We start from the raw sequence: 20,507 nt of genomic DNA, 5'->3' as shown, positions 1-20,507 counted from the left end.
GTTGGGGCCATGGAAGGGCGGGCAAATGCTGGGGTAATGACACCAATACTCCATTATCCAAGCAGGTTCGGTGGATATTAGTCAAATGGTTTGTTTATTTGTTTAAATTCAAATTTTTCGTGTGCGTCCTGATGCACTAGAGTGGACGGCTAAGAACTAAGATCCTGAGACCGCAGGCCAGCCGAATGGTCCAATCTAGTGACACAGGTAGAGTAACAATCATCACAAACAGCTGATTAATAGACAACTGATCAAATTTACAAACCTTTACAAAGAATATTTTCGACTCAGAACATTTGTTGTCTACGTTTCTTTGTTCTTTTACGAAAAAGGTAGCAGATGACTTATGCCAGACAAAAAATTCTAACCTGAAGACACTTTAATGCTATGCTCGACCCACAAATCGGTTGGTCAAAAATGAAGGGTTTCATAATTTTACACAAACATAACTCGCAATACCCTGAAAATCGGTCAAATAAAAATATACAATAAAAAACTAGCTGTAGCAAATCCGCTTTGGAAAAATTCGTAAAAAATTTCAATCTAAGATCCTCAAAACTTGGTTCACCAGTGTAATGAATAGCATAAACCATTTTTCATTTTAACAGCAACAAACATGGCTCCTCCTCTTACTTGCAAACACTTGATGCTGCGAAACATTCACATCAAGTTGCTGTTTGCAAATAAAAATATGCGAAATGAAATAAAATTTCTATGGCTTAGAAAACGCAAACAGCATATCAGAAAAACTTGTATAAATCCATTATTTATTTTAATATTTTTTTCTTATTCTAAATTATAATCAACTTTATTAAAGCTAAATTAGAAGTAGCAGCAGTTACATTGAACCTTTCTGCCGCAGAGGTCGCAATAAATTATTATCAATTTTTTCTGTAATTTTAATATCTATAATTGTAGAGTGAGAATTATGGGTATTAGTGTCCATCCAGTCTAGGTGCCTCACAGAATCGTTTTTTTAAATTGCTGTCTTAGATTAGAGAGAGAGAGAGATATGATTGGCTTTTAATTTGATAAGTATTAATTGCAAAATTAAAGGAATTTTTGAAATAGCTATCTGTTTCTTTATGTTCTGCAAATATAAAGTGCTTCTAAAGAGGTCTTCGATGAACCAGTCTTGCTTAATAAGACAATAAACATAAACTGGTTAAATATCTGGGTGTGAATATAGATAGGAAACCTAATTGGGAAGGCTACATCCAAGAAAGATCATCATCCAAGTTCATAGATGCTGGGCAACGTGTACGTATTTTATATGTACACCCAGTAGATATTCAAATACGGTATGAAGGCCACGTGACATACCATACAATATCTATCCGCTTTCCCGATCATAATACGATCCTTCAAGTGGAGTTCCGGGCAATTGCAGAGTGCCTGAATTGGCTTAATGCCGCCACGAGGCCAGCTACCGTAAACGTCTTAACGGACAGTAAAATCCCTATAAATGCGTTGGAGCACTTTATCTGCCAATGTCCAGCGATTTCATTCTAGATCTAAATCAAATCATGGTCTATGAAATAATACAGATGAGGAATTTTGTTAAGGCTGTTGAATTTCAAATATAATGGACTGTAAACTGCCAGTCTTCTTTCAACAACCCCCTAGTCTAGAGCGCACAACAGGCCTATACTGGCTTAGATGTATGTCCACAGGACATCGTTTCGCCCCTCTTTTCAACCTAACCACAAAAGGTCAATATTTTCACAGAAAATAATATGCCTTATAATACAAGAAAAGGTCATCCATATATTATATTTTGCAAATCCTAATATTTTATGGGTGCTAATTGAGTTGTGGAAATTAATATCAAGTGACTCCCCTTAAAAATGTCGACATTTTGAACAATTATAACTCCTATTAAATGTGAAATAAAAGGCCGATTGATATCAGTCTATCAATTCGATAGATATCAGTCTACCCCTTTTGGTACCTCTCTCACAAATTGTCACATTTTCAATATTTATATCTGTCATAATTTGCCACACAATTCAGCAATTCTCTTCAAATTTGGATCTCCAATTTGAAGATCTCACAACCTGAGCGTTGGTTTGAAAAGTCAAAACGGAAAATCTACTTTCTAGTCGAAATTTTTGTTGGTTAAAAGGTGAAAGATCTAAAAATCGGCGTCTAATTAAAGACTATGTTTCCCTAGTTGCAGGCGAACAGAGCTAGGTATAAATAAAACTACTTTAGATCAACGGCTTTATCGACTTGTGGTTTGGAAAAACGTAGTTGATTTTGTAGAATCGATTTTCGACTTTGAGATCATAGATTTTTGATGGACTTTTCATTTTCATATAAGAAATAATATACAACGATAGAAGTTATTTTTTATACCCTCCACCTTGGACTTAACTTTGTCATCCCATTTGTAACATCCCTAAATATTCATCGTAGACCCATAAAGTATATGTAAATTCATAATCAGCATACAATTTTAAGACGATTTAACAATGTCCGTCTGTCTGTCTCACTGTTGAAATCACGATACATCCCACATTATTTGATGTAGAGTCCACATTTTGGTATAGTCCCCATATAACGGTATCTTCCGATATTGGGTATTTATTGCCATATTTTTCTCGGATTTGTCTAAAAATTTGTATTTGCAGTACTTAATAGCTCCCGTGGCGGAACATTTTATGTATAGGTTCACGTTTTCGCATAGCCTCCATATAACGGTACCTCCCGATATTCGGAATTTTGATGATTTTCGCCACATTTTTTCACGGATTTTTTCTAAAAATTGGTATTTGTGGGTTATAATGGGTTCTAGCTCCGGTGGCGAAACATTGTATATGTAGATCCACGTTTTGGCACATTCCCCATATAACGGTACCTCCAATTATTCTGTATTTCGATGTTTTTGTCACATATTTTCACCAATTTATATAAAAATTGGTATTAGTAGCATACTGGGTTCTAGCTCTAGTGGCAGAACATCGAATTAAAAAGTCTACATTTTCATATAGCGCACACATAACGATACCCACTAATATTCGGTATTTTGATAATCCCATTTACCCACGAAATTGTTTCAAATTTGGTATTTAAAAAGACTTGGTAAAAGACAATCCTTGAAGTATAAAATTGTGTATAGAGGTTCCTATTTTCGTATGGCTGCCATACAACGGCCTCTCCCACTTTATGTTTTTTTTTTAAAAGTTTAACAGTATTAGTCAAACGGTCTTACTGGTATTTGCAGTTTAAAGTGGAACACGTTTGAATTCAGGAACTTTTATAAAGAACATATTTTTCTTACCCAAAGCTGGAGGGTATTAAATGTTTGGCACGGCGCGGATTTTTACTTGTTATAAATTTAAAATCAATCAAGAAACCTTCGAAAATCGTATTATTGGTTTTTTCTTAATTAATCTATTTTTCATTTTGCTCACGCCTAATCGAATTTCTGTTTATTTGTTTGCTGGGATGCTCTTTGATTTATGGTTTCGTTCCCCATCTCTTTAGTATCTTTGTCAGGGCTTGTTTGTTTGTTTCATATAACGTAGTGTTTTTTGACCAAAAATATGATTTTTTCCAAAGATGACACATCCACCGAACAAGCAAAACTAACGGATCCATAATAAATTCCTAATTTTATTACAGCATCATGGTAATGAAACTGAACAACAGTGCGTCGTATCGCTTCGTTTTATCTTGGCCCAGGTAGTTGAATAACACATTTTGGTTATTTTCAGCCTTGATCACATAGGCCATAATCTAAAGCGTTAGATGAAAGTGTATTTCTTTTTTTTTGGGACGGTTTTATTAATTATTCTCAGTGGTAAATACACAGAATCATAATTATGGTATGTTTACATTGGAGCTTTTTACGGGATTAACTTCCTTTATGAAGATTTATTTGGTAATATCAATCCACTGGACTTACTAAAGCTGATTAATTGTAAACGTATTATTAGTCACCATAAATATTTGGAGATGATTAATATGTTCTCGGTGGCTTAACAATTTCTCCAAAGAAAGGAACTCAAAATTAATGACTGCAAACCCTGCTGAGGGATATCAATCAATTACACTCCCAAAGCAATTTTTACTTTCTTTGATTTCAGCCCCTGTAAAAATTAATACAAAACTTCTTAAGATAATACGTTAAGAAATTTCTTCAGACCAAGGGAAATGTTACATTCAAACACACTAACTCACACCGCAGCTAATTATTCAGATATTATTGCAATTCAGATATTTGTATGTATGACAGTGTGGTGTGTAATTTTCATTAGAGCCTTATATTATACCGGTTTTGCATTATACGTAAAAAATATCGAACAAAAAATTAAAACAAAAAAAAAATAATAATTTAATAACATCTTTAAGTGGACAGTCAGGTGAACAAAAAAAAAATCCAAACAAATGCAAAATACGTAAATATTTGTATTCTTTAAAGTTGGATTTATTAACGACGCTCAACGTTTAAAAAAACCAAAGCTCTGTGCTGGCCAGCCCCGGGTACTTGTACTGACGTTTTATTGACGTCTCAATAGCGTTCAATGGTCAAGGGTCAAGTTTAGAGGTGCTTAGGTTAATCGAGCGGCAACCATTCAGCCAGCCAGCCAACCACTAAACCAAGTTTATGGAAATAATAAAAAATAAGAGGCAGTGTGATTCTAGAGTTATATTGCTACTCGAAATAAATACATGGAGGGATTTTAATTACCTACGAACACCAATTTAGGTGATGCCAGAACAATAAGAAGAAAAAAAATACGAAAATTACTTAATCATGAGCTGGGAAAAGTGCTGAGAGGAGAGATCGAGGTTTGTTAAAAAAAAAACATACCACAAATTACTATCAGCCTGACTAAATGACACAGATACTTACTAAGATATGGCGTTTGGCAGAAGTATAATTAAGGCACCTTGCCAAACACCATCATCATCGGCATCGCCATCATCGACATTGTCGTCACCGGTACAAATGAGTGCTGATGGTAATTGTCGATAGATATGTAGATGGCGACATATTCAAAGTAAGGGAAAATCATGGAGGGTGGTATGGAAATTGTGGTAGGGCTTATTCAGGGGGACAATCTCTTAATAAAGAATCGGAAATTTAATTATAACTACAATGTGGATAAACACAGAGTGAGATGAAAAAACCCGCGTAGCAGTGGCCGAAAAATGGCTCGTGAGCTGAACATATTGCAATATTCCATTCGACAAATATTGAAACATGAGCTCGGGGTAAAGCCATTGAAATGGCTTCGTTTGGCCGAAAGTGGTGAACTGCCGAATTTGGTTTTCACCGATGAGAAAACATTCGTTGTCCAGCAGTTTGTAAAGAAACAAACTTGCCAAAGAGGTTAGCTGAAAATGTGCACCTTCGGTTGGCCACCAGGACTCAAGCGCCGGCCATGGTGAGGCTGTGGGGTGCCATAATAGCCGATGGTCGCTCACCGCTCGTATTAATCCGTGGAATCACAATAAATGCCGAATATAATGGCGAAAATATTCTGGAGGGTGTATTAAAGCCTTGGGCACGCAAACATTTTGGCCGTAGATCTTGGACATTCCAACAGGACTCAGGGCCATCGCACACAGCACGTGCAACCAAGAATGATTACAGAATGAGGTTCCTCGCTTCATTTCCAGCACACAATGGTCATCAAAATCCCCGGATACCAATCCGTTGGACTGTTGTGTCTGGAGTATTTCAGAAAGCAAGGTTGGTACTAAAAGATACCAAAGTGCTTGAGGTAATCAAGCAAGCGGAAATGGACCAAAATACAGCAGAGCAAAATTTGGCCATAATTCGTGCCAAAGGTGACCAATTTGAACAAATCTAAATTTATTCTAAAATTTATGCTATTTCCGACATTTTTTGCTTCCATTCAATAAAATTAAAAAAAAATACCCTCCACCATTTGGAACGAATTTGGCAATTCCCAAAAAAAAAAAAAAAATAAAATCCGTTAAAATCTTAGAAATACCGAATGTAGCCGTTATATTAGGGTCAATGCAATACATTACAATAATCAAATGCGAAACTTAGACAAAAACGGTGAATAATGTCGCTAGGGAGGTACCCTTATATGGGGATCATACGAAGACGTGGACCAGACAGTTTTCTGTCTTAGGCTGTAGTATCCATTACGAACTTCAAATAATGTATAACAATTCCGGTGAGTAATGTCGCTAAAATCATCAAAATACCGAATATAGGGAGGTACCGTTTTATGGGGGCTATACGAAGACGTGGACCTGCATAGACAATTTTCTGCCTTAGGCTGTAGTATCCATTTCGAACTTCATATGCCAATTTTGGAACAATTCCGATGAATAATGTCGCTAAAATCGTGAAAATACCGAATATTGGGAGGTACTGTTATATGGGGGCTATATTATAACGTGGGCCTACATGGCCCATTTACGAACTTTGCCCTGCCCACTGGCAAAATATACATGTGTGCAAAATTTTAGCCTTCTATCTCAGTTCGTTCGAAAGATAGCGTGATTGCAATAGACAGACTGACAGACAGACGGACATGGCTAAGTCGTCTTAGAATTTTACGCTGAACAAGAATATATATACTTTGTTGGGTCTGACATGAGTATTTCGAGGAGTTACAAACGGAATGACAAAATTAATATACCCTCCATAGTATGGTGGAGGGTATACAATTATGGCGTTTGACCATAGACAAATTAGGTATAGACTAAAAAGTTGTCTCATCTGTTATCTCTGAAAAAAGTGCTTCAATAGATGTCGTTCATGCTGTGAGATAGGTTCAGAAGACTCACTCAATTCTCTCAAAATACAAAATATTGAATATTTTTATGATTTTTTATTATTTATCAAGTAAAAATGAAACAGTGACTTTGTTTACATTGACATTACATAACTATGCCGTGAAATATAAAAATATATAACTAAAATAGCAGAAAAATGAATAAATTGTTTTCGAAGTCGAGTGACTTCACCAGCTCTGAGTGACTTGATTGGCCCAAGATCAACAATAGTGACATCTGCCGGAAGGGAAAATTTTAAACCTTTTTAATCTATACCTTTATTTGTCTATGGTTTGACTTTGTTGCAGCTTTTTATCTCAACCTGTATATCAACGTTGTAGATAAAATACTCTCTTTATTTTTCAAAATTTGATGAGTAAAATATTCATAATCATCAAATCAATTCTTCAATTTCTTCCCTCAATTATTACGCCCACCTCGTTTTATTTTATGTAGTACATCAAGATATCTTTATGATTTCACTGTTGCTGCTGCTACTTCAGCCAGCTACTGCTCTGGGCATGTTTTCATCATCATTACAATTTTGTGTTTTATAAAAATCATTCATGGACATTAAATCTTCGGTGTGTTGTTATTGTTTTCGTGTTTTCATTTCTTATGACATAGGAAAAATAAAATAAATAAATAAAAAAAAGTAATAATAAAAAAATACAATGGAAAAACAAAGGAAACTTTAACAAGACTTTCATAATTTTGTAAAGTTTTTTTTTTTTGTTAAGAAATCTTAAAACAAAATTAACAAGCATTGTAATTAAGTTGCAACATATTCGTGAAACAGAGAAGGCTGGCATGCCACACACATGTTGTGTTTATGTGTGTGTGTGTGTGTGGTATAATATGTTTCCGGATGTTACCGTTCAATGGTCAGAGGGGGTCAAATGTTAAGCGGCGGCAAACATAAACAAACTTCTAACCCCGGAAAACAGCTCTGGTTTAGTTGTTTTATGTGGCTGAATGTTGAATGCATTTTATTTGACTTTTCCTTGAACTACTGTCTGGGCATAGCTAATATTAAGACTCTTCCACTGAAACATAAATGAGGAAATGGAGAAAAGTATTTTTGTTTTAATTTATTTTATAAATAATATCATTAATATATTCATGGAATGAGAATTAGGAATTCGTTTGTTCTCTTTCTCTCTCTCTCAAAAATAAAAATGAAGTTTTTCTATTTCAATTGTAATCAATTTCTCTTTTCTTTGTATAGAGGTAATGTCTCTCAAATGTCAGCCTGAGATTTCCCTCTCTCTCTAATACCCTTTTCCATTCTCTTCACTTAATTATTTTAAAAATTAAGTGCTTTTATGACCACATTATTCTCCTTTATTACAAACACTGCTAATCCACATTTCAATTTAAAATATTATTCTTTATTTTTTATAATATAACGATGACTTTGCGCATTTCTTGGCTATTTACTTTTACATTTTTATTCGTCCAATGTTGAATCACCATCGTCGCCCTCATCAGCGATTAGATTGATGTCTACTACCACTCAAACAGTTTCATTCAGATCGTTGAATTTTCGCACGTGTTTTTTTAAACAAATAAATAAAATGATTTACTGAACTACTTTGCTAGTTTTAAATGTCATCGTTACATTTAGATTTGCAACTTGAAATAATTTGAAAGAATGTATTATAATTGGGCCTATGTTGAATATGAGCAAGTACATTCAAATGCCTAAACAATTAAAATCTTATGAAAAATGCCAAAGGTAGACATTTAAATATCTCTTATCTTGAATCTGGATTTTTGATGTGTTCAAATCATGGATAAAGCTTTGGCTCAAAGTCGAGCTGTTTTCTCAACTATGTGCTGTGACTCATGGGATGGTAGAGAAGTGCCAGCAAAATATTAATTGTCTTCCCATTCGATATTTTCGATAGTTGTCATTCAATTCGTCCATGTTATGTATAAATATTATTATTTAATTTAGACTTGTTGACACATGAAGTTTAAACCATATGTGAATTTTTCTCACCATAAATTTAGAATTTTTGTGGCTTACTTTTAAGCGCTTAAAAATATTTTTAGGCTTTAAAGAGTCAATATACTATAGAAACTAAAAACTATATAAAACAGGGTGAGATGAAAAAACTGCAACCAACTTCAGACTGCTGTCGTTTCTAAGCCACTCGTCCGACAGCTGTTAAGATTATTCTAATGACAGCTCATTATATTGTTTACAAGCGTACAAAAGCATTTTGGTGACAATTTTCCTGAAAAAAAGTTATTCGTGATGGAATTCAAGCGTGGTAGTGTGATTTCTTTATATTTGGCTGGAAACCCACAAGTGGCTATCGTTAGAGCACTCCAGCATTTAAATGTGAATAAATCTTTTGTGTCTCGTACCATCGCTTGTTACAGTGATACTGGTAGCGTAGCCCGACGTCAAGGAAGTGGACCGAAGAAAACAGCAACATCAGCAGAAATGGTTCGAAAAGTAAAGAAGCGACTTGATCGAAATCCGCATCGCAGTGGCTGAAAAATGGCTCGTGAGCTGAACATATCGCAATATTATAATAATATTCCTTTCGGCAAATATATAATAATAAAGTAGCTCGGAGTAAAGCCATTGAAATTCCAAAAAGAGCTAGAACTTACACCGCAACAGAATAGAAAATAGACTAAAAAGAGCTAAAGAGTTGCTTCGCTTGGCCGAAAGTGGTAAACTGCCGAATTTGTTTTTTTCCGATGAGAAAACACTCGTTGTCCAGCAGTTTGTAAACAAAAACAAGTATAAAAAGCAGCTAAGTTTGGCCGGACCGAACTTTTAATACCCACCACCATTTCGAAGGAACTTGAAAAATTGAACCTTTATATGGGGACTATACGAAGACGTGGCCCGGCATTCGAATTTCTTTGTCATTGGCTGTAGTGCCCATTGCGAACTTCAAATACGAAATTTGTTACAATTACGGTGAATAATGTAGCAAAAATCATGAAAATACGGAGTATCGGGATGTACCGTCATGTGGGGGCTATACGAAGACGTGGACCAGCATACGATTTTTTTTAGTTGAAGTACCAATTAAGATACGATATTTGAAACGATTCCGGTGAATAATGTTACTGGAATCGTCAAAATACCGACTATAGGGAGGTGCCCTTTGTGGGGGCTATACGAAAATGTGGATCGACATGGCCCATTTACGAAATTAATCTGCCTACTGGTAAACTATGCATTTATGCAAAATTTTAGCCTTCTATCTCAATTCGTTCGAAAGACAACAGACAGACAGACGGACGGACATTAGGTCGTCTTAGAATTTTACGCTGATCCAAAATAAATATATACTTTGTAGGGTCTATTATTAATATTTCGAGGAGTTACAAGCAGAATGGTCGAGGGTATAAAAATAATTGTGTTTACTTGTCAAAGAGGTCAGCTAATAATGTGCACCTTCGGTTGGCCACTAGAACTCAAGCGCCGGCCATGGTGATGTTGTGGGCCGCCTCAACAGCCGGTGGTCGCTCTCTGTTCGTATTAATCGACCGTGGCATCAGAAAAAATCCGAATATTATCCCGAAAATATTCTGCCTTTGGCACGCAAACATTTTGGCTGCAGACCTTGGACATTCCAACAGGACCTAGCACGCCCCACCCAAGAATGGTTACAAAATGAGGTTCTCGCTTCATTTCCAGCGCACAATGGCCACCAAAATCTCCGGATACCAATCCGTTGAACTATTGTGTCTGGAGAATTTTGGAAAGCAAGGATGGCACTAAAAAATACCAAAGTGTCGATCACCTCAAGCAAGCGTTTCGCCGGGAATGGGCCAAAATATCGCAGAGCGAAATTGGGGGATCGTGTGACGGTTTCATTGGCCGTTTGAAGGCCATAATTCGTGTCAAAGATGACCAATTCGAACAAATCTAAACTTATTCTTAAATTTGATGCTATTTTCGACATTTTTTGCTTTCATTCAATAAAATTAAAAAAAAATGTGAAAATTATGGCGTATGCATTGAAAAATGTGTCTAAAATCATCAAAATACCTAATATCGGTTGGCATCATTTTATGGGGGCTATACGATATCGTGGACCTATATAGAAAATACTTTTTTTTTTCCGTTTTGCCTAAGGCCATATTTATTGATAAAATACTTAAAATCTATACAGCGTGACTTACTGCTAAATTAGGAATAAAATAAACATATGGCTATTCGCTATCTACTACAAGTATATTAAAACGCTGCAGAATTCTGCCAGCGGCAATTATATAGAAAATACTCAGAAGGAACTCCATGTGGATTTAAGGCCAATTCCATTGAAAAATGTGGGGAGGTATAGTTATATTTGGGCTATACGATACCGTGGACTTATATAGACAATTCTCCTACAGGAAGTAAAGTAGTCACGAAGAACTCCTTGCGTAGAATTTCAGACGATTCCATTGAAAAATCAAAACAAAAAAGAAAAAAAAAAAAAACAATAAAAAAGGAGACCATTTTTACTTCAGAAAATCCAAAGATTCTCATTTTAAATATTTTTATTCTAATACTAACGTTTGAAAATACAAAGCAGAATACTGTTTCAAAACACGACCGCCGGTATTTAGTACCGGAAATATGGGCAATTTGTTACCTGGAACTTACTAAAAAACGAAACCTTGTTTACTCTAATCCCAAGCAATAAAATTAATATTTTATAATTCAGCAAATGCGAATGTAGTTTGTTATTTTGGTTAGATCTACGTCATACTGGGATACTTTGTTATGGTAAATAAGTTGGCATTTAAATTTTGGTATTGGGACTGCAATGCTGGCCGACAAGCAACCAAAATTCTTCAATTATAACTGTTATTTTTCCTTATGTATTTTTTAATTAAACATTGATTTTATATTAAACATATTTATTTATTTTTTTCTTTTCTTATAATTTGTTTAATTAATATATTTATTTCATTTATTTTTTTTCTGTTTTCTTACAGATAATGACATAATGTACCAAAACCATAATTGGTACTTTTAGTACAAAATTAACACTTAAAACAATCACAACAACTACAAAAACAAATTTAGTCCAAATGATTTGTAATCATTATCGGAAAACACAAGAAAAACATCATCAGAACAAGAATAATAGCAGCTGCAGCCGCAACGTTAAGGTCCTCTACAACTGCAACGTTTTGGCATCCTAAAGAAGCACACGCACACACGTACACACAACACCAACAAAATTTACTTAAATTTTAGTTAGTAAATTTTTATTAAAAATAAACAACAACAAAAATCAAATTTTCTACCCCCTCAATCGAAACGGTTTGAAAGCAGAAAAAATGCAGGTTCCCGACCACGTTGTGTCATTCTATGTGGCAACCTGTGGACAAAATGGACCCGGTTTGGGCTCGGATGAAAAAGAAATCATATTGCTGGTCTATGTGATTTTGGAAGCGGCAACGGGACAGGTAAGCAAGTCAGCCAGCCATTTTGGCTACATATTCTCCATTTATTTGCAAAACAATTGATCTTTTCATCCAATGGAATGGAAGCGATTGGCAATTTAATTGATTATTAAATTACTGTGGTATTTGGTTTCGTTGTTTTTGTTTATTGTTTTCGTTTTGTACATTTGTATTGTTTATATTTAATTTATAAATGTTTTTTTTTTCTTCTTCGTTTTGTCTTGCTTCTATAAGTTTTTTTGTTGGGTTTCATTAGGAAACGCCTACTTTTGCTTCAATACAATGGAGGAAATCGCCATTTTTTCGTATTGTAAGGTCTTAATTAAAAAACAACATGTGAAGGCATAGACACATATGTATGAACCCATATGTTAGGCAGAGAACATGAAATGGCCTTTGGTCGGCCCAGAGATAGCATAGCATTTATTGTTTTAGAAAGAGACGAAACGAATATGGCTTTGGAAATAGTTCACAGTAACAATTTATACCATGATGCACTATTTAAAAACCTGAAATTTGGAACTTATAATCACAAATTATACCCAAAAAGATTGCTTAGTTTCACATAAGAATCGGGCACCTCCACCATTTGGAAATTTTCAAAATATAAAATCCTTAACAAATTCTGTTAAAATTTTAAAAAACCCAAATATAGCCGTTATATTGGGGTCTATACGCCGTGGACCTACAGATGCATTGTTGCCATTACAGATGTATACCATTACCATATTCAAATTCGAAACTAATGTCGTTAAATTCATCAAAATATCGTATATAGGGAGGTTCCGTTATATCGGAGCTGTGCGAAGACCTGGACCAGCATAGACAATTTTCTGTCACAGGCTGTAATATCCATTTCGAACTTCAAATACGACATCTCAAACAATTTCGGTGGGTATTGTACCAAAAATGGGGCCTATACGAAGACGTGGACCTGCATAGACAAACTGTAGTTCCCATTACGAACTTCAAATACCAAATTTGAAACGATTCCGTTGAATAATGTCGCTAAAATCATCAAACTATCGAATATCGGGAGGCACCGTTATATGGGGGCTATAAGAAGACGTGGACCTACATGGCCCATTTATGAACTTAACTTGCCTTCGGGAAAAATAAACATGTGTGCAAAATTTTAGCCTTCTATATCAATTCGTTCGAAAGATAGCGTGATTACAGCAGACGGACAGACAGATAGACAGACAGACGACGGACATCGCTAAATCGATTTAGAATTTTATGCTGATCAAGAATATACATACTTTGTTGGTCCTGACATGAGTATTTCGAGGAGTTACTCGACGGAAGTATTCCATTTTCATACTCCACCTGATACAGATAATAACATTGGTATGGGCAAAATCACAAGAAAATCGAACATTTATATCCAATTTTATGCGAAATCGTAAATTCCATATTCATCTTAGGTTTCTGGTTGAGAGAAATATTTAGACATTGGAAGTTATAGAGAATCGCTGGCTGTTTTGGCAAATTGAGACAAATAAAAGCATTGAAAAATGTGACCTTTTGGGTAAGGTATCAGAAGGGGTCCGCAAAAATGTTTGTATATGTAAAATTTGAAGAGAGTTGGAAGTGTATTTCCTTTTTCTTTGAGCGTTTTGTTTTTCAAAATCTTGAACCCTATGTGGGGGAGCTACCGATAGAATTGTTCCGGTCTTTACAATATTTATAACAAATCTTGTGTTGATAGAAATATTGAGATGTACCAAGTCTGAATGGTAACGGATGTTAATTTCGCCTTGTATGAGGTTCATGGATATTCAAAATTTCGACCCTTTGTTGGGAAGGTACAAGAAGGAGTGGACAGATATATTCCATCTTCACAGCAGATCTTGTGTTAGTAGGAATAATGGGATGTGTGAAATATGAGGAGAACCTGATGTTTATTTCGGATTTTATGATCGTTTTTGTTATTCAAAACGTTGACCCTTTAAGGGGGAGCTACCACGCGGAATCCCATCTCTACCATTTTTATAACAGATCTTGTGTTGATAGAAATGTTAAAATATGCCAGATCTGAATTGAATCGAGTGTTAATTTCGCGTTTTATGAGTTTCATGGATATTCAAAACGTTGACCTTTTGTGGGGGAGGTACCAGAAGGAGTGGACCGAAATATTTACTTGGTGGAGTGGAACATTTTCATTTTCACACCTGACCTAACACTGATCCAAATATTAGGATTTGTAAAGTTGGAGCAAAATCGAATGATGCTTTTTCTTTCTGTGCAGTAAATTATTTTCTTTGAAAATGTTGACATTTTGTGGGGGAGGTACCAGAAGTAGTGGACCATCTCCGAACTCGATTTATGTTTGATAATAATATTACGACGTACCAAGTTTGTACCAAATCGTATCCTCCCGTCGAGAGTTATCGTACGCAACAGCCAGATGGACGGACATCGCTAGATCGACTCCTAGGGTCTAAAATCATTATTTCGACGATGCACATTTTGACTGTATCAAATGATATATACCCTCTCTAGCCATAAAACTGAGGGTATAAAAACTCATTGGTCTCTTAAAACTACCTGACACTTTTTACAACCATTCCGCATTTAGCAAGACCATTAAGCCGTTCACATTGGATTTTTTGACCACTTGTCTTTCCAGAAAGGAACTTCACTAAGATTGCTTGGTAAAGTCCGAGACCACCACCTTCATATATTATATTTACTTTCTAACCTTGATTCTCATAATATCAAATGGTACTATTTTAGAACTTTTTATAAACTTTTGGTACATCTATCCTGCACTTCATCTGTAACTCTCATTCTGAATATCAAAGTTCTAGCTCATTCCGTTTGTCCAATATAATGAATTCAATTTTTAGTAAATTTTATAACTTTTTGTTCTCTTTTAGTACAAATTTAAAAAAAAAACCCAGCCTTATCACATGCCTACGCATCGAGACTGACCCTCGTGCAAAAATTTAAGATTCTAGCTTCGGCCGTTTCGTCTGGGCGTTGATTCTAGGTCAGCCAGTCTAGGCGATTTAAAAAAAAAATATGCATGAAAAAGTGCATTTTGTGGGAGTCCAAATTGAGGAGATACTGCTCTAGCCGAATGATCTGGAGAGCATTGTCGCCTATCTCTACCAACCAAACATATGACAGGCTGGCATTTGTAGTATATGTACCAGACCTTTGAAAAACTAGCTCGAATTCGAGTAAAAAGCGAAACTCGCTCAAAGTCGAGCAGGAGCACTTCTGTGAATAGAGAAGATAATAAGAGCAAACTTAATTTTTCGGTTTCCCTCGCATAAGGGCGAGCATGCTTTGCTCGTTTTAAAGAAATAAGTTCGAAAACAAGCAGATTCTACTCTTGCCGAGCACTCTTTTAATTATTGTCATACCGTTGTTGTATTTCTATGTATGTATGTGTAATTTCACAAAAACATAGCAGTAAACGAAACCAAACCAAACACGTTGAAAAACATTGTCCTTAATCTGAACCTACAAAGTAGTATTTTTGCTTTGTAATCTATTTCGAGCGATTCTGTCCCACACTAATTTTTCAAACAAGAGTGACTCTAGAGAGCTTTATATATATATTTCTCATTTTTTCGTCCTTCTTTTTCAAGTTAACCTTTAAAAAATAAATTTAATTAGTTGCTATTGTATGTCAATATTTAAAACTTATATTGCTTGAATAATTCAATTTAAATTGAATTATAGATGGCGCTAGTTATCAGCGACATATCGTAACTTTAGAATAGAACGACCCCGTTTTTCTTTCAAAATATAGTTTTGAATGCGTTGAGAACATCTTTTAATACACTCACAGTTAATAACTGATTCTATACAACGAAATATTAAAAAGCCAATAGTATAGAAGTTCTTTTCCCTACCCTATAAAGTGACGAAAAACTCTGTTGTTTCCTTTTAAAATTGCCTTAAATTGAGTTGAGAAAAATAACATTCAATCTCTTCTAGTTCCCTGAGTTTCGAGTCCATTTCTGCACTTCCATTTTTTCCACTGTCTGGATGCAAATTACTATTATTAATCCATTAAGAGATCATATAAATTATTTCAAATATAAATATTACTTTCTTTTAACCGCAAAATACAAAAAAAAAAAAAGATATCGAATTGACCAGTTTCCAGTTTTCACCTACTTGTTTTACTGGACTTACTTTTCTGTATTGTCCGCTAAACGAAAACAAATAATTTATTTGTTTAAAAATTAACAAATATTAAACCAATTTCAAATGGTAACAACAGCAACAACAACAAACTCCGTTTTACGGCTACCACTAATTTTTTAAACGATTTCGTTTTTGTTCGCTTTCTTTCTGTTTCACTGCACCGAGGTTTCGAGTTGCAAATATGCGATGATGCCATTAAGAGGGCATTGACAATTTTTTGGTCTATTTTTTTTGTTTGGCGAAAAATTTCATTTCGACGATTTCTTCTTCTTCATTGCGAAAATCAATGATAAAACACACACAGAAACAGTGGCTAAAACAACAACTGTAGTATTGGTCTGCTATGATCATTTTTTTTTTGTGAGACCGGTTTTATTGTCCCATCTTAAAAAGAGACGATGTTGTCAAATATATATTGTTATAATTATTCGCAATTAAATGCAAAACAACTTTATCTCATTGTTTGTTTTTTTGTGTTGTTGTTGTGTTAGGGATTAGGATTTATTGCCAAAAATTGGCATAACATTATCAAGGCCTAATATAAAAGTTGTTAAACTTTTCAGTAAATCTAGCCGGAATTGAATAAAGAGCAAAATAATAAGGGTTTAGTAATATACTCATAATTCTTTTTATTTTCAATTACATATTTCGTGGTACTTAATAAACACATATATACATATATGATTATAGTATACTGTTTTTAAAATGTATGTTCGGGGTTCAAATGAGTCAAAAAATTAAAAATTTCCTGACTGCAGTCGCTCTACAGGTCACAGTTGAAAACCAATCGACACGAGAAAAGATAATTAATGCAGAAAAGAAGTATAGCATTTTGAATGACAATTGGATTCTATTTAGATTTAAAATGGGCCACGACTTTCGAATGAAATTGTTTTGAATAACTAACAACACCACGGAGTGCGTAAATATTGGACAAATGCTCCCGGTAAAAAAACCTAAGGGTAGCATTCGGGCAGGGTTCTATGACATTATTTCAAAACGAATTTTTCCAAAATGGATTTGAACATAAGGAGGCTTGCAACATATTGTAGTGTTGCAGGGTATCACATGGCTGGTCCTGCGCGACTATAGCCATTGCTTACTTGTTCTTAGATCAACACATTTATAGGCAATACCACTTTTTTACTGACAATACCAAAAACAAAATTAAAAAAAAACACACACCCACACATATGCCTTGCGAACCTTATTAAAGATGAAGTATAAAGGACGTTATTTGAAATAATTGATGCGATATGTAGGATCTTATTTGGAGGCAATTTCTAAAATCTCCAATTTAATCAGAGCCTTCCTCACTTAATCCAACCTTTTTATACCCTCCACCATACTATGCAGGGTATATTAATTTTGTCATTCCGTTTGTAACTGCTCGAAATACTCATGTCAGACCCAAAAAAGTATATATATTCTATTGATCAGCGTAAAATTCTAAGACGATTTAGCCATGCCCGTCTGTCTGTCTGATGTAATCACGCTATCTTTCGAACAAGTTGAGATAGAAGGCTAAAATTTTGCACACATGTATATTTTGCCAGTAGGCAGGTTAAGTTCGTAAATCGGCCATGTAGGACCAAGTTATCATATCGCCCCCATATAAGGGTACCTCCCGATATTCGGTATTTTGATGATTTTAGCGACATTATTCACCGGAATTGTTTCCAATTTGGTATTTGAAGTTCGTAGTGGATACTACAGCCTAAGACAGAAAATTATCTGTACAGTTCTTCGTATAGAACCCATATAACGGTACCCACTATATTCGGTATTTTGATGATTTTAGCTACATTATAAACAGATTTCGCTTCAAGTTTCGCATTTAAATATTGTAATACCTTTTGACAAAAGTTGCCTATGGAGGTCTAAGTATTCGGTATTTTTAAGATTTTAACAGAATTTTAAACGGATTTTTTTTTTTTGGAAATTGCCAAATTTGTACCGAATGGTGGAGGGTATTAAAAGTTCGGCCCGGCCGAACTTACAGCTTTTTTACTTGTTTATTTTCATATATATTATATCATAAATATGATATAAATAAATATGATATATTTTGGACAGTATTTGTTCTTCCTTCACTTTATATGAAATATGTGAAAATTTTCAGAAAATGTTGAAATGTGCGTGATAAAGGGTGAGATAAAAAAAACTGCAACAAAGTCAAACGGCATAATTTTTACATTTTTTTTTTAAATTTTATTGAATGAAAGCAAAAATTGTCGCAAATAGCATTAACTTTAGATTTGTTCGAATTGGTCACCTTTTGCACGAATTGCGGCCTTCAAATAGCCAATGAAAACGTCACACGCTGCCCGAATGTTGTTCTGCGGTATTTTGGCCCATTGCCGGCGAAGCGCTTGATGAATCGAAACTTTGGTATTTTTTAGTGCCAACCTTGCTTTCCAAAATACTCCAGATAAAATAGTCCAACGGATTGGTATCCGGAGGTTTTGGTGGTCATTGGAAATGAAGCGAAGAACCTTATTTTATAACCATTCTTGCGGGGCGCGTGCTGAGTGCGGCCAAAATGTTTGCGTTTCCAAGGCTTTAATACACCCCCAGAATATTTTCGCGATAATATTCTGCATTTATTCTGATGCCACGAGCGAAGAGTGACCATCGGCTGTTATGGCGGCTCCACACCATCACCATGACCGGCGCTTGAGTTCTGGTGGCCAAGCGAAGGTGCTCATTTTCAGCTGACCTCTTTGGCAAGTAAACACGATCATTTGTTTGTTTACAAACTGCTGGAACACGACTTTTTTTCTCATCGGAGAAAACCAAATTCGACAGTTCACCACTTTCGAAGTAACTCTTTAGCTCTTTTGAGTCTATTTTCTTTTTGTTGCGGTGTAAGTTCTTGCACTTTTTGGAACTTTGGAAAATGGCTTTATTCCGAGCTCAGTTTTCAATATTTGGCGAATGGAATTTTGCGATATGTTCAGCTCACGAACCATTTTTCGGCCACTGCGACGAGGGTTTCGATCAAGTCGCCTCTTTACTTTTCGACTTCCTTGACGACGAGCTACGCTACCAGTATGAGACACACGATGGTACGAAACACAAAAGATTTATTCACATTTAAATGCTGGAGTGCTCTAACGATGGTCACTTGTGGTTTTCCGGCCAAATATAAAGAAATTACAATATCACGCCTGAATTACATCGCGAATAACTGTTTTTCTGGAAAATTCTCACCAAAATGCTTTTGTACGCTTGTTAACAATATAATGAGCTGTCACTGGAATAATTTTAACATCTGTCGGACGAGTGGCTTGCAAATAACAGAAGTCTAAAGTCGGTTACATTTTTTTCGGCTTTCGATAAGTTACAAACGGTTTGACGGTTTTATTATATCCTCCTCCATACTATGTCGGTGGAGGGTATAAAACACATTAATTCCGTCTAGGCCAGTAAAAAATAACAGTAATATCTTCAGATTATTTCGGAATTGCCAGAGGATTTTCTTGCGCATAACATTAATTTATTGTTAACTGTTTATCGTCCTTATTTAATTAAGTTGTTCTTTCATCGTTTTCTTTTGACGAAAGAAACATTGCCACTAATTTTGGTTCTTGTAGTTGCTTTAATTTTAAGAAGTTCTCCAATTTAGTCCATTCGATATTTTAGTCAGTTGTTCACTATGTTCATTGGTTCGCCTCAAATAAATTTAACGGAACGTGTTTTTCTGACCTAGTTTATACGTTCTTTTTAGAGAATTTTTAATTAAACTAGGTCGTATGGGAACTACTTATGCTGACTGTGATCAGAGTTCACTTGGTCTTCGTATTGGAAGATTTATTATACCCTCCACCATAGTATGATGGGTATATTAAGTTTTTCATACCGTTTGTAACACCTCGAAACATGAATTTTAGACCGCACAATGAATATATTCTTGATCAGCATAAAATTATATGTCGATTTAGTATTCGGTATTTTGATAATTTTCGCTTCATTGTTCATTGGATTCTACAGCCTATGACAAAAAATGCCTCCCGATATTCAGTATTTTGATAATTTTAGCGACACGATTTACCGAAATTATTTCAAATTTTGTATTTGAAGGTCTTAGTGGTCTTATTTAAAAAAAGGTGTATGCATGTTCATGCCTTCGTATAGCT

The 20,507-nt window shown here is 35.0% G+C and overlaps 1 protein-coding gene across 4 annotated transcripts in view; it reads left to right on the top strand.

Moving 5' to 3' along the window:
* LOC101899502 (RNA-binding protein fusilli) overlaps positions 1 to 20,507 on the top strand; it is a 123,160-nt gene that overhangs the window by 22,628 nt on the left and 80,025 nt on the right. For all 4 annotated transcript variants that reach the window (XM_005191417.4, XM_020039590.2, XM_011297555.3 and 1 more), the window contains exon 2: positions 11,728 to 12,204. In XM_005191417.4, coding sequence (XP_005191474.2) covers positions 12,076 to 12,204 — 129 coding nt within the window. In that variant the 5' untranslated portion in view covers positions 11,728 to 12,075. The remainder of the gene's footprint in view (positions 1 to 11,727; positions 12,205 to 20,507) is intronic.

This window comes from Musca domestica, unplaced genomic scaffold, assembly GCF_030504385.1.
Source record: "Musca domestica strain aabys unplaced genomic scaffold, Musca_domestica.polishedcontigs.V.1.1 31, whole genome shotgun sequence".
NCBI lineage: Eukaryota > Metazoa > Arthropoda > Insecta > Diptera > Muscidae > Musca > Musca domestica.
This window is presented reverse-complemented; position numbering and strand designations above follow the sequence as displayed.